Source organism: Caloenas nicobarica, chromosome Z (assembly GCF_036013445.1).
Source record: "Caloenas nicobarica isolate bCalNic1 chromosome Z, bCalNic1.hap1, whole genome shotgun sequence".
NCBI lineage: Eukaryota > Metazoa > Chordata > Aves > Columbiformes > Columbidae > Caloenas > Caloenas nicobarica.
In genome coordinates this window covers 91,460,209-91,475,623 of record NC_088284.1, presented here as the reverse complement: position 1 = coordinate 91,475,623, position 15,415 = coordinate 91,460,209, and the positions used below count along the sequence as shown (strand labels likewise).

The 15,415-nt window shown below is 41.2% G+C and overlaps 1 protein-coding gene across 2 annotated transcripts in view; it reads right to left on the bottom strand.

The window, feature by feature from the left end:
- The window catches only part of ARHGAP29 (Rho GTPase activating protein 29), a 52,384-nt gene extending 39,171 nt beyond the window's left edge, over positions 1-13,213 (bottom strand). For both annotated transcript variants that reach the window (XM_065656826.1, XM_065656827.1), the window contains exons 1-2: positions 13,109-13,213; positions 10,018-10,363 (exon numbers count right to left, since the gene is read on the bottom strand). In XM_065656826.1, the coding sequence (XP_065512898.1) occupies positions 10,018-10,279 (262 nt within the window). In that variant the 5' untranslated portion in view covers positions 10,280-10,363; positions 13,109-13,213. The remainder of the gene's footprint in view (positions 1-10,017; positions 10,364-13,108) is intronic.
- Between the last annotated feature and the right edge of the window lie 2,202 nt (positions 13,214-15,415).

Here is a 15,415-nt window from a genome sequence, read left to right as displayed (position 1 = left end):
CTTAAGTCATCAGAATTTGAACCTTAAACTTTCCTATTTCTCCCATACATTCTCCAATACCCATTTACAGTAAAAAAAAAAAAAGTCTGTATGCTATTTCACATACAGACATGCAAGAAGATGAGAGACCAAAGTCCCAGCATTCATTTTCTGATCATCTTTCTAGACCAAAGCAACTGGAGCGATTTTAAACGCTGCTTCACATGCAAAAGGACTGTGTAACTGAGTGCCCAACCCCAGAAATAAGAGTCTTATAAGGTCCTTTAAAAGCTTTTCACTGCTCCTTGCATTAGGTATATTTTCATTGCCATTTGAAAATTAGTAATGGAGCCTTCATTGCCACTTCTGATTTAAGCAATAACTGGACTTGCTCAACTATCTGAAGCAGTTTAGTCATGACACAGAACACAACTCAAGAGGTAAGTTTGATAAACCCACCTTCATCTGAAGTTGTCAGAGTCTCCAAATTAAAGATAACCAAAATTGGCAAATAAGAATTCCTACATATTTTTAAAATTAGCCCAAGGAAATACCTTCAAACAGGAAGTAAGGAAAAAAAAAAAAATCCTTTGATCAGCTGAGTCACAGCCTCTACAAAACAAATTCCTCAAGTCCTGTGTTTTTCAGTTACACTGTTCTGTAATGAACGTAATTAAAGAAAGTTTAACACAAACATAGCAATCTTCTATAAAAAGGGGCATTTTAGGTAGACAAAGGAATGAGACCCCATAAAATCCCTACTTGCCTTAAAAAAGGGAAATAGCCACCTATGAAGATCAGGGTCCAAATCTCCTACCCTGCCATGCAGTTCTAACTCACATTCATTAATGAGACATTAGATCCAACATAACCAAATTAAAGAAACTGCCAGACTAGATTGCTTGGAATTAAGAAACAAGTCAGCTGCAGTTCTGTGACCAACCTACATAAATAGGAAGAAAAAGCAGTCACAATGAGACTGGTGGAAAAGGAACGATTTAGTCTATGAAATCCTCATTAAGTCAAGATCGATAAAATGACAGTCACAACTCATACAAAGGCATAAAAAAATCACTTGTATTTATGTTCCTGTTTTATGCTGCAACTTTGATAAATCAATGCATCAGAGAAACGAGAAAATGCAACATTTTTGAGGATACACTATAATACATTTTGCCAAGAGATTTTGTTTTGTTTTTAAACACAGAAGCTCCTACATGTACACAGGAATTGCTGTTAAGAACAGAAGACTTCACACTAGATATGAATCAAATCTCATCTTTCAGGTGTTGGGGCAGATTCTTTGGGACACAAGTTTGTGTGTCCAAGTGTTCCTCTGTTTCTTAAGTAAGCTGCAAACCACATTAGAAGAATTTTTCCTGTTGAAAGGCCTAACTTTACCTCTGCATTAAAAAAAAAAATCTGACTATATTAATTTTCTTCCTCACTATTCAACTTTCACCTTGCTAATCTTGTAGTATCAGTTTCATTAGTCTAGTTGCTGTGACAGAAAGGGAAGGTAATTCTAATTAATAAAATAGTTAAGGCTCTTTAAGTGTTTTGAGATTCTTTTGTACATCAGAAATGCAGAAAGGAGGAAGAATAGCGTTTTGCCTTGTATTTCATTTTTTGCACCTCAAAAGCAACGTAAAAATGGAAAATGCCTATGCTCTCTCATAAATAGTTCAGAGTTTTCCTAAAGGCAGATATGCTAATTAAGTCAACAAAAATATCCCAACTGCACATAAAGGTTGACTTTCCATTTTAAGCACTCACAGGCCTTCAAGACACACACACCCCTCCTGATTGCTGATCTTAGACACTATAGCAACAAGTGAACATTTGTTCTGAAGGAATGCGGAGTATGCAACTGGGGGAGGGGTAGTACTATCAGCCACAAACTTATCTGCTGGTCCACTAAGTTATTATTTAACTTTCATCTTCCCTGAAACTGAAGAAACAGCATTTACTATGCAATGTTAGCAACCTGCATTTAACAGGCAGCTTACACTTCGATTATGAAGAACACAGCTTGGCTTGAACTGAGCTTCAAGAGGAGGTTGGGTTTTTTTTCTTCCGCTTGTTTGGACTACTGGAAACAGAATTGTTCCATGACTGCAGTGCTCTAATATCGCAAACCTGCAAAGCAAAAGAAAATGCCCAGCTCCTCTGGCTCTGGTCACAGTGTCTTTAAGTCCGAGACTCCCTAAACAAAACCATGCAAGAGGACAGGCTCCTAGAAAACAAGAAGCTTGGACAAAACAGGTTGTGGAATGATCTGGAGTGAAGTGACAAGAAAGGTGGAAAGGTCTCTCCAGGCTGAAGTGTAACATTCCACGGGGGAAGCATGGTCCATAGCTATGGGTGTCTCCCATAAACTTGGACTGTAAACTACTTTTTGTTGAAGTGTTGTAGGCTTATCTTCAGGTTTCACTAGGTCTTTCAAGAACAGAGTCCTCTGGAGTATGTCAAACTCCTGCTTTTTTTGCAGAACTTCTCAGTTTGAGGAATCTAGCACTGGACAGGAACAGGACTCACAGCCAGGGATCTCAGTGCGTCCTGCTTATAGGAGAGACCAGGACGAAAAAGGACAGTGTGGAAGGAGGGAAAGCACAGGGAAACGAGTAGGTTGCCTCTGGCTTGCTCTGGTCCTAGAGCTCTACTAAGAGAAGCAGTTTACAGGCCTGGTTTTTTTTTTTTTCTTCCGAGTTTTGCCATGAAAAACATCAGAAACTGTTAAAAACACCCCACACCAACACAAAACAATTGCTACTATTGGCTTTAGGTTCTTAGCAATAATTTTACTTGTTAAAAAAAAATTTAGAAGTGTTTACGTTGTTCTTATCCTTGTTTACATCTTTTACATCTCTTAGCTGGAAAGACTATTTTTATATTTGTCAAAGAACAGTTCCAGATTGACAGAACTAATATTTAGCACTGACTACTGCTTGGAGATACGTGAAAGGGTGTACTAAGGAATTTCCACGTCAGAAAGACGGGAAGCACATATGCCTTAGCATATAAGAAGCAGGTTTTAGGAAAGCAAGTTTAAAAGATGGCTGTGAAATTCAAATATGTCAAAAACTCAGAGCTAAGAAGGCTGATTAATTTGCCATCTACAAAGGGCATTTTCTGCTTGCTGTTCTCCCTCTCAGCCCCACCTTTCATACACCCGTGTCAAACTTAGCATTCAACAGAGGAGATGAAAGAGGTGGTACGAGGTTCAGCAGTAGTACCAGGGCAGAGTGCCACACCAACTCCGCCTCATCCCTCACAGTCTTGGTCCACTTTAACCTCTGGCCACTCATTCCTTTGCCAGGCGCTTTCTCCTCCTTTTGCTGGTACCCACTACAATCTAACAGTCAGCCAGTTCATGCAACCGATTTGGCTAAAAACTAGTTGTTCTTCCTAGGACTGGTTTTCAGGCAGATCTGCCCCCAGACGTTGCTTGCTCTGCAGTCACCAGAGAACTGCTGCCAGTGAAGGAGGAGTGAGATCACAGCAGCTCACACTTCAGTTTCTTCTCCAAGCTGCTGTGGAAATACGCTATTAGCATGGTTTAAAACAGAGCCCTAAACATAACAAGCTCTATAACAAGAAAACAACAATTTTAGGCACACCTTGTTGATTTTCAATAATTACAGAACTGTACCATCAATTCAGATGTAATTTTTGCAGGAGCACCTTCAGAAGTGACTCTTTCCAGTTCCCTCACACCTGTCCCAGTCCGGTTCAGTCTCAGCTTCCCTGTGACTGTGGCTCACAAGGTCACTTCTGCCAACTCTGCTATGGGAACAATAACATCCAAAGCGGGCAAACACAAATTGTCAGAATTCACCTCTTAACACCTTATTTGCTTCAGCAAGATGATGAACGATGTTATTACAGGCTAACATATTTAACACATGCAGTTAGTTCCTTGTGGACGTCTGAGTAGAGCTACAAAGTACAAAAAAGGTTGTATTTTTATAGTAAGTTATGGACTCATTTTTCAGATATTACAATATATAACACTTCAGTAGATCCTGGAAGTGATTAACATTAAAATTCCACTTCAGACTATTTGTGAACATCCTCAAATGTGATTTCTGTAACAGGATTTATTATCTACTAGGTGCTTTGTTTTCCCATTTTTTTTATTGTGCTACATGGAATAAGAGAAACAACGTGCTGTGCTTTACATGAATCCCTCTGCCTTTTTCCGAGGATTCTTGAAGGTCATTTAATCAACTCACAAGCAGATTGTTTACGCATTTAGTAACAACTGTGTTCTCACGGTTCCCACAAACCACCCTGACTGCATTTTACTTTCCCTTCTCCCATAAACGTTTTAAATTTAGGACACAAAATACTATCAAACAGAAAACCAGCATTCTTCCACAAAATTTTTTAAAGAGATCAGTCCAACTTCCTAAAAAAACCCCACAAAAACAAAATACACCAAAACAAACAAAAAAACCCCAACCAACACCCACAACCACCACATATTCCTTCCAGAGACTGTTGCAAAGGAAGGTGAACACTTTATCAGATCCTTGTTTAGAGCAGTTTGCCCACCTACCAACTATTCATACTATGAGGTATCGTTAGGCAGGTAAATACATCCTGTTTAAGGTGTATCAAAGACAGCACCTATCATTCAGAAGCATCAAAACTGGAATAAAGAACAAACAGCAAAATTACACCTAGTATTTTGTTATCATAATTTCGATCTGTAATCTTCACTGCAATAGCTAATGAACTTCAGATTTCCCTAGCAAAAACAGGACAAACTTTCAAAAACATTGCCTCAGAAAAACGACACTCATGTTTGACACTTTCAGAAAACAGAGAAATAAAAATCAAATGCCAAAACCACTAAAGTGCCTTCATCATACTAAAAACATGAACAGTACTAAAAAGGACACATTTATCCAGCCTGGAAGGGCTGAAGAGGAAATCATTCATCTTTGACCCTCAAGCACTATATTCAGCAGACATCTTCTGGCTTTTAGTGTAGCATGTAATTAATATGAATCTGCACGATGCTAAAACAATGTTTTGAAGTCACTAGAGATTACAGGTTCCTTATTTTGAGGAAACTACTTAACTTGACACACCTTTAAAATCGTCCCACTGGGCTGAATATCTTATCCTTCAAAAATAAGGACCTGATACATTTCAAGTTAGGTAGCATTCTTGATCCTTTTGAAAGTATTGGTGCTACTATAAAGGGGAGGCAGACATTCCTGACCAGGCCATCCAGCTTCACTAGTATTTTTACCTCTGCTTCAGTTTAATAAACAAATAAATGAATTTTTAAAAATCTTAAAGTCTAAGAAACCAGACAGCAAAATCTGATCCTCAAAGAGAAAACTGTGATGAAAGGTAAAAGTTTTATCTTGCTATTCTGTTTTCTAAGATATCTGGGGGTGGAGAAGCAGGGAAGCATATATTAACATTTTGAAATAAGCTCCAATTTACATTAGTTGGAGGCAGGATGAACTTTTGAAATGAGCTTTTGCCCATGAGGAGGACCTAGAATTACCTACATGAAGCACATAATATCACACTTTGAAGATTACTTCAAAGTTGGTGATAAAGCAAGCAATAATTCCTAAGTATATTCTGAAGTACAGTTCAAGAAGATTATATATTAAAGTATAAAGTATAATTACTCCTGCACTTTTAAACCACATGCAAATTTTACCCTAACAGCTATTCATAATGAAACACAGTATTTCCCACAGTCCCAAAGGCAGACCTTACAGTATGAAGCATATATTACATTCCTTAAATAAAAAAAAAAAAAAGCAGATGTCACAAAACTAGTAGCTAACTATCTTCAGACTAGGGAAACAGGATTGTTTCCCCTCCTCTGATGTGATAAAAGCTACCATTTACTCTTTAAAGTGAAACACTTAGTAAAATATCTTCTGATGAGGAACTCAGACTGTGTTCCAAATATTTTGTGTGGTCATTTAAACCTGAGAAAATTAATCTCATTTGAGCAAAGGCCATATAGTGGCATCATCTGCTTAAAGAAACAGTAGAATTTAGTATAGGCAGTAACAGCACAGACTGTAGCATCACCAATCTCATACATAGATGCCTACCCTTAAACAGATCCTCAACTCAGCACATCTATGCAATAAGCAATGCTATTTTTGAACCGATAAATGGTCTATTAGAAGTTTGTAAGAGGTAGGTCCTGCATGTTTTGTCCCAAAAAGTGGCTTGCATGCTTTCTACACAACTTCTATGAGGTATAGGCATCCTTATATTTTAAAAAGATTGGACAGTATATAGCAGATACCCCATATCTCCTCTTGTCCAAAAGAACGTATTACACTTGTAGAAGTCACTCAGCCTCAAAATTCAACAGTGCTTACTTGCAGATGCATTAAACCCATGCTTTGGGAAAAGAACCCTCTTCAAGTTATATGATTTGGCTTAAATATACCTCATGCACTTCAAAGTCTGAAGTATTTTCAATACTTTGGTCAGGTCGCTAAGCCCCCAGCAGGTCTCCAGGGGAGGCAAAGAACTTCTCATTTACTAAAACGCTCTCTACCATGGAAAGTTATTTCTCTTCTTGAGTGCCTCTACCTCTGAAGTTCACAGATAGCTCCAGCCTTTACATTGTACTTCACTGCATGTCCTGCCTTTTCAAAGAGGGTTGCAAGCTGAAGGCAACAATTAGGTTCTCACACTCTCACCCACTAGCTGGAAAGTTACTATTGGAACTCAAAACACCAAGAGAAAACTCACCAGCTTTCAAGCCATGGTGTCTTAACAGTTTGTACTTAGGATGTACATTAAAACTGAAACAAGAACTAAACCTGGGGTACATCAAGAATACAGAAACCCATCAATAAAACTGAAAACTCAAATGACCAGTCTTAAGAGTAGCACAGATTGCAGGTAATGATCTGAGACTTCTAGGTATTAATTCAACATAATTCTCAAGTTTAGCCTTCTAGGCAGGGATTTCTGAGGAACTGTTTTCATTTTCTTCTTATCAGAAAGGAATGAAAATGGCCTTATTTTGAATCTCCTCAATATATTTCAATTATCTCTGACCTTATAAAGTTCTAATGCTACAAATGAATACAACCTTTCAGTTCAAACACAAAGACATGATGACAATATAACTAACCATACTAATATCAGTCATACGGCACAATCTCACTCATCTGGAAATTTAACTGAAGACCAGACCAAGAGACTGATGCGTTAACCGCTCAACCACTGCAGGTTCAGCCTGTCATCAAGTTGAATTAAATAAAAAATCTCTTGTGAAACAGCACTGGATTCATTGACCTGAGTTCAAAGAATTCCCAGACCTCTTATTTAATGAAGACATTGGTAAAGTATCTTGATCCTGTGCCTCAAGTTGGATTGCTAGTAACAGATGATTACATCCAGTGAGCACAACGCCTCAATTCAAAAGAATTTTTTAAAAGACAGGAAGAACTGAAATGTACGGAACACATGGCATTTCACTCAACACAAGAGGCGACTGCAGCTCCCTCATGTTCTAACAGCTGACAAACTTTTCAAATCTATAGTTATATTCAGAGGGGGTTTTGTTTGCGAGTTTGGGGTACATTTGGCCGGGGGGGAAGGCAGAGAAGATGTTTTGTGTTTTTATGTGAAATATCATTAAGAAATAAGTTTCCTGCTTGGTGCCAGCAAGGAGGTTCCAAGTTTTTTTAGATCTCAGTTTACACAAGAAACTGCTGAGTGAGATTCTGAAAATAATCAAAGCAAGTTACAATGCCAGGTTTACCTTTGTTGACAAGTAATATCCAAAATTTATTCAATATTATGACAATGGGCCTACAAGAAATTGAACTGTATTAGCATAAGTAATGCAAATGGAAATAGCCTTGAAATCTATAGAAAGTTTCAGTTATATAACACTCACCCCTTAGAAGAGATCTCAACTCGTTCTTTATGTTACATATTGGTTGCATTTGTACCATACAAAACACAGGACAAGTCTATAATCCAACGGCACTTACGATCTAGTTCAGACACGAATATGTTACAATCCAAAATAGCTCAGATTTTTCACCCAAGATGGTATCACTGCATCAGGAGACTGTCAGGTGAACCAGGGGTGAATAACTACTAGGATCTCCCAAGGCAGCTCAGATAACACAAGCACGGAATACGACCATCAGTTGGTACAAAATTCAAGGCACATATCCTCCAGAATCAGGCCCCCTACTGATGCAGACAGACCCTGGCAGTTGAACGGCCCTGGCAAACAGGGAGCCATGAGGTCTAGAGTGAAGTTACAGTGCACGAGAAAGGTGTTTTTAGACAAATCTGCCAAACTGGCAATACTATGACCCACAGTAGATGGTAGAAGCTGAGGAAACACTAGTTGGAGGTCAAAAGACCCACAGCAGACTCTGGGAACACTTGCCAGGCAAATACAAGAGTTCACTGATGCAACCCTGTTGCTCCACCTACATTTGCTTCTTCTGAACTGCCTGAAGATGCATGCAGCATATACACATCCAAATAATGTGTTTTTCTGTAGCTAGTAGCAGAATTTTTTTTTAGTTCTTATTTCATGAACTTCAAAGCAAAGTTTTACTTTTCAATAAAGCCTACATTAAGTCAATAAATTAATGCTGTCCAAAAAGGAAGAAATTAATTTCCTACCCCTGAAATTGATTCCAACTTGGAGTAATTAATTTAACTAACTTCAGGGTCGTGGTAAACTGCAAGCGTTAGGAGCCAGAATTTTATGTGTAAGAAGTCTGTCCAATCACCTTAGTAAGTTTTTGTCAATTTTTGGACAGACAGCTGTAGACATTTCCAAACATAAATAAGATGGAGAGATGCAATCCAAACTATGCAGCTTCCAGGAGGTTGTCTCTAGCCAGCAGTAAGCAAGCCCAACATTACAGAACTCACTATATTATGAGATTTTGGAGACAGAGGTCAAAAAGAACACCCCAAGCGTGGAAAAGAAACATCTCCCCTTTATAAATTAACAATCCTTTAAATACACGACATTTGTTTAACAAATTAATTCCATAATGTAGTGTAAAACAAGACAACTCCTGTCTTCCTTGTTGCTTTTTTTGATCTTCCGAGTCCAAAACTTAAACTGAACATTAATTAACAACTGCTGCATGGCAACTGGAACACTTCAGTAGTTCGACAGCCCTTTCCTACAGGAATTCCATTTCAGTGTTGGTAAGCACCAGATACCCCATTTCACAAAAAAATCCACTCATCCTGTGTGCTCAGCAAAAACACTGCTGACATGAAGTGTCAAATTATTGCTCTGTTAAGATTTGTTCACACCTTTTGGCAAAGCTATTTCAGTGGTGTGCAGACTCACTTGAAACACAGCAGTGACTGCGAATGCTCAGCACTCAGGACATCTTATATAAAACTTATTTTAACTATTAACATGGTAACATTCCTGTAGAAATTAGATAAAAGCTTTCTTGCTGATGACCAAAATCAGACTAATACCAGGAATGGGAACACACAACAATGCACACTCCTCATATGCAAGAAACTTTGTAGTTTCCACCTGCTGGCAGAAAATGGTAAATACTTCTCTTGTAGAGGAAGAAACTGCAGAGTTACATTGTACCTTACAACTCAAACTACTAGCATATAGGACTTTCAAAAACAAAATCGAAACAGCGTAGAAAACTGAAACATCACCAAAATATTAACAGAATTCTTTGGAATTACAAAAAAAACATTCAGGCGATTAAAAACTCATAAGTTGATGGTCTCGCTAACTTTTAGCATCAGCCTAGATAGCCTGCTAAAAGCCTTTTTTCCCTTGTTATGATTATGAAACATATTGCACAGTGTTCTGATGAGGAAATACAGAACCCAAACTAACAACCATAATTTCCCGTAATCACCATGCTGGGGGAGGGGAGGGGGAGGAAGCGAGGATAAAGAGGGAAGTAAAGGGCAAGGGGGAGTAACCACAGTAAAGACTAGTTAAAAACATATGAATAGAGTTGTAACAGTCTCAGAAAATCTAAGAATTAAGAACAACTAACGTACCTTCTGAAAGAATAGCTTCCTTCAAATAGAGTAGCACATCTGCAAATTTTCTGACATCATTCACCAGCTGCATGATATATTCTGGGTCCACAACGGGATTATCATAGCAGTCAGAGTTGGAGCTAATGCTGCTCAGAGAGCTGCTCTTGGTGCTGCGCCCCATTCCCCAATTTCCTGAATTAGAGATGGTGAAGAAGTTGGAGGTAGACAGTCGGGCTAATCCCAAACCACGCTTGTTACTTCCACCGTTCTGTCGCAACATCCCAGCAGCCGCTGTGCTTATAGAGCTCTCGCAGTTAACACTCAGTGTTGCTTATTGTCCATTTGACAAGCCAAAGATGAAACCCTAAAAAATTGCGGGGGAAAGAAGGTGGAGAAAGAAAAATGCTGATTAGTGTAGGAATATATGTGAAGTAATATTTTTGTACTAACAAGTTCCAAAACTTCTTTCAAGATCATACTGGTCTACATTACAATGCTTAACTGAAGTATTAGAAAAGCTTTTGGCTGTTTGAAGTTATTTGTACACTAGATACACAGCGTTGTATAAAAAGCAGTGGTATGCAGAAATTATTTCAAAAGCTAATTATGGTGCATGCTTACTTCGTGAGAAAAGTTTCTTGCCTGAATATTCTGGAAACCTTAAGAATTAAGTTCTTTACATCTACCCTGAGACCTATTCTTTACCATGCACTGTTACTACAGCTGAATACAATTGCAAAAGCACTTGATGCTTGCATCAAGCACCAAGATGTACTCAGCATCCTGTCTCTTAAGATGACAGCCTTGATCTGATATGATGAATTTTCTTCATGTAGATCGTGCTGCGCAAGAAATCGTGGCCTATCACAGTTCGTCTCAGAAAGAAAAACATCCTGAAAGAAGTTACGTGGGCTTTTCAGCATGCTATCTTTTAATATAAAAGGCAATCAAAGGACATAGAAAAGGGAAGAGATTTTAAAATATTTTAGTATCAAAGTTTATCTACAAATCTCAGTGCAGTTATCTTGAAGGGTGTTCCTCTGCTTCAGTACACCTTTAAAGTTCCACCATGAAAATGCACAAATTTAGGGGAGATTACATCAGTATAACTAAACAACTACCTGCATTCTTTTTGTTTAGGAAAAACAGAATGCTATTGCAATTCTCCCAATGTCAGGTTAAGCGATTCATTTCAAAGCAGCAAACTCCAGGTGGCAGAGCCAGGTATGGTTCCAGCAGCTCGCACAATGCCTGCTATTATTCTCTCAACACCAGAAGTTCTCAATGTTTATACTATATGGCAAACACTACAGGAGAAGAAGAAAAAAAAAATCTGGAACATGACAGCTAAAATGTTAAAGTGGCTTGCAGATATATCTGCAGAAAAATCTTAAATTCGACTATTTATAGCTAAAAAAAAGTTGTTATGATCTAGATTGCAGGTTGAAATGAGTTAACCTACAGATGTTTGTATTTGGTTAGTCCAACTGAAGAAGTAGCACCTTTAACACTTTGAACACTTCCACTACCTATTTCAACAGGTGTTATTCTAATACACTTCCATGATTTTTGCATTATTTCTGCCTTATTTCTCTTCACAATTTAAATACATCAGAGGAAACGTGGTCAAAGCAGTTGTTTTTGCAATTAATCTGGCAGGCCTTCCAGGGAGTGTGTGCTGGGGGGAGGGGCAAGAAAACTTCAGAGTTTAACACAAATTAACTGCTCTAATTTCTGTTTACTGTTTAGAGCCAGTACCTACGACAGTACACATGAGACTATACAAATAATGCAGATAATTAAGCAATTCCAAACACCTCAAACAGACTGATGTATGGTTGACAATAAACATTAAGTATAATGTTTAAGCAAGTTTCTTCTGTTCCCACATGTAATTCTCATGGCTACAAAGCTACTTTGCAATTCCACTTTGCACTTACAGAAAAAAAGCCACATAACCTTCTCTCATTTTAAAAAGCGTGATATCTATTTATATCAAGACAGAGATTTTCATATTATTTAAAGGACATGCCTCTTTTAAGTCTGGCCAGCTTCAGAGTCAACTGATGTGTTAGACCTGTTCCTGCAGCAAGTCCGTACATTTAAAGCTGGGTTATTGTATAGATATGTACCATTTTTTTAAATTCAGATGAGCAACAAGTAGTACAATAATGCCACTACTTGGAAAATTATAAAAGTGATGACGAAGTGTTCCTGGATGGGAAAAACTTGAGAGAAAAGTAGCAGCTGAACCAAAAGTGAACTGTTTAGTACAACAGTCCCCTTTTCCTCATAAATAGGAGCCCTTATGTCTGCTCCTCCGGCGTTACAAGGCAGATGGGGGAGAGATTCCCTCACAGAACACATGCCTTTCATTATTGAGAAGTGTTTCATATTTCTTCAGGAGACTCTGGCTTCGAAAACGAAAAGCGTCCACCAGCTTTTCTATAAACGCCTCCAGACTCCCCTGGTTAAGAGCGAGCCATTGCCAGTCCCGACGGAAAAAAAAAAAAAAAAAAGGCAAAAAGAAAAAGCGCCAGATATTTCAGAAATTTGCTCTCCCAGCACAATTTCTCCGGTAGGGAGGGGTAAAAAAAAAAAAAACAAACAAAAAAAAGCGCTCTCAAAGGGGCCCCGTCTCCCGGGCGCTGGCCGCCCCGGCCGAGGGCAGGGCCGCCCTCCGAGCCCCGGGCGGGGGTCGCCGCTCCGCCCTGCCCCCGCCGCGCATTCCTGCGGCCCGCCCCGCCGCACCGCGCGCCCGCCGCAGCCACGGACCCCCCGCAGCCGCCCGGCCGCGGGGGCAGCGGCAGGTAGCGGGCAGAGCCCGCGGGGCGCCGCCGGGAGACCGCGGGAGGTGCGGGGCAGGGCGGGGGTTGGCGAGGGCCGGGGAGCCGCCGCGCGGGGAGGTGAGCTCGGACACCCGCACCGGGGACGCGACCTGACCAGGGGTAAGAGGAGAGCCGGGCCCCTCCATTCTCCCCCGTTCCCCCGGACACTCGTCGCCGCCGCCCTGCCCCGCGCTCACCCGCGGCTCCTCCCGGCGGCGACAAGCGACGCCCCCCACCCTCCAGCCACGGGGGGTCCCGCCTGCCCCGGGAGCAGCCCTTACCGGAGAGCGGCGGCCGAGCGCAGGCAGCAGCCGGGCGGCCGCGGGCCCTGCGCACTCCCGCCCCGCTGCCCATGGAGCGCGCTCCCCGCCGCGCGGCCCGCGCCACCGCCCCCTCCCGCCGTTGGCCGGCCTCGCGCCGCGGGGCGGGGCTCTGCGCGCGCCCCGCCCAGGGGCGGGTCTCGGCGGCCGTTGCGCTCGGGTGGGGGCGGCCGGGGCCGGGCCGGCGGGGAGAACAATGGGCGGCGGGACGCGGGCCGGGAGGACTCGCCCGCCCGCCGCACCGCCCTGCCCTGCCCTCGCTGCGCCGCCAGCCGGCCGGCCGGGGAGCACCGCACGGCAGCTGCCCCGCCGAGCAGCGCCCGCTCAGCCCCGGCGCTGCGCGTCGCCGCCGCCTCGGTGGCCTCGGCGCACGGCCCAGCCCGTCCGTACCTGCCCCTGAAAGGAGCCGAGAGCTGCCGGGCGGGTAGCGTGTGTGCGTGCGGCAGCGCTCGGGGAGGGCGACGGGACATGCCGCACAGAAACAACCGCTGCACGCAAACCGGGCTCCAGGAGTCAGCAAGAGTCCGAATTCAGACCGCGTGGTGTTTAGCAAACAGGATTTACTTTGAAGCGATTCGCCCAACAAGAGGCAAACACACTGTGGCAAAGGGAAGAACGTATTTCGTGTGCTGAACCTCCCACGCTTTTTACTCGTGCATCTAGTATGTCATTCATTGTACGGCTTCCAGTATTGTCACAAGTCAGTAAGACGTATGCAAGCACATACGCTTTATACTATACTCAGCTTGGTTTTATTTCTGGATGAGCTCTGTTGGCTACTTAGGGAAAATAAAAGCAGCAACAAAATCAAAATGTAATAACAGAAGACTATGCCCCCAGGATGGGAGTGGATTCCTCTACCCAGAAAGCACAAATTTTGTCATAGTTCAGCTGCATGTGCACATAGATGCACATTTTTCTTGTTAAGAAGAAAAAGAAGTTGGAAAAGCAGAAGTTTGCAGCATCGTACAGAAACTCAAATAGTTCCCAGCAGCATCAGCACCTCTAGACCTCTGTACAGATTTTTGTTAGGTCAGCTCACAGTGACTGGTAGCAGCAGCAGTTTTTCCGTGTTCTAGAGGCAGGGACTACAAACCCACACTTCATTTCTCACTAACAAAAGACCATTTAAATTCACTTATCTTAGATCAGATGCCCAAGCTCTGGAATGGGCATACCTTTGATAACGTATCAAAGCCGTCACCATCTAATTCTTGGCCCCATCCCTTGTCCTGGGCAGTTTGAGGCTTTATATCTTGAAATTCCCCATCCTTGCTCCAGTCTTCTTCCCCAGCCACTCCAAATCCCATTCGGGATTTTGCATCAGAGCACCAACTTTTCTCCTTGGTCCATTGTTTACCTCCATATATGCTGTAATTTCTTCTACTGGAAGAATTTTATTCCATTTCTTTGGCAATTTATAAAGCCTGAAACAAAGCAACCAAACTGAAACACTTACCTGGAATGTCAATGTTAAGCACTGGTCAATAACTTCTCTTTATCTTAAAAAAAATCCTAAATAAAATGTGATGTGAATTTAGAAATCTAGTAAATGGTTATCAGAAATCCAGTAAATGGTTATAAATTATTGAAGCCTTCTAAGTATGGAGAAGAGCAAAGAAAGAAAACAATGCTCCGAGCTTCAAAAAGATTTTGATCATCCAGATAATTGATCCAGCAGTTGTCAAAATCAGGCCAGCGTAAACAATTGTAAACTAATTTAACGTGAAAGCAAGGAACTACGGTAGGGAATGTGAGTTAAATAGTTCAATCAACAATCACATCGTCAGAAAAAGCATTAAAAGTTTATTGTGGGAAAAGTCACTGAAACCATTACATAAGTGTCCAATAGCAATAAAAAAGATAAACAAGAAATTCCACCTATACTTATCAATAGATAGAATACAAAGCAATAGATACTACTTGGTCTGCCAAATCTTTTTTAGAAAGAAAAGCATACAGCTACAGCAGACTCTCTGTCTTCCTTACAGACACTCTTTTGCAAACAGAATGGGCTTTATCTTGCCGTAATTCCCAGGCACATTTTAGAAAATGCAAGCAAGAATAACTGCAGCTGTTTCCAATACATACCCAGCTCTAGTCCTTGCCCTGTTTCTGAAGCAGACTATGTTTTGTTATGCTTCAGCCCCTCCATGCATTAGTGTTCTCTCAGCTCCCACATAGGCTAACCTGCATTTATAAAAGAATTCAGCTTTTTTTTTTTTTTTTTTCTTGATTCGTCTATTTGGGAAAAAAAAAAAATCAGTT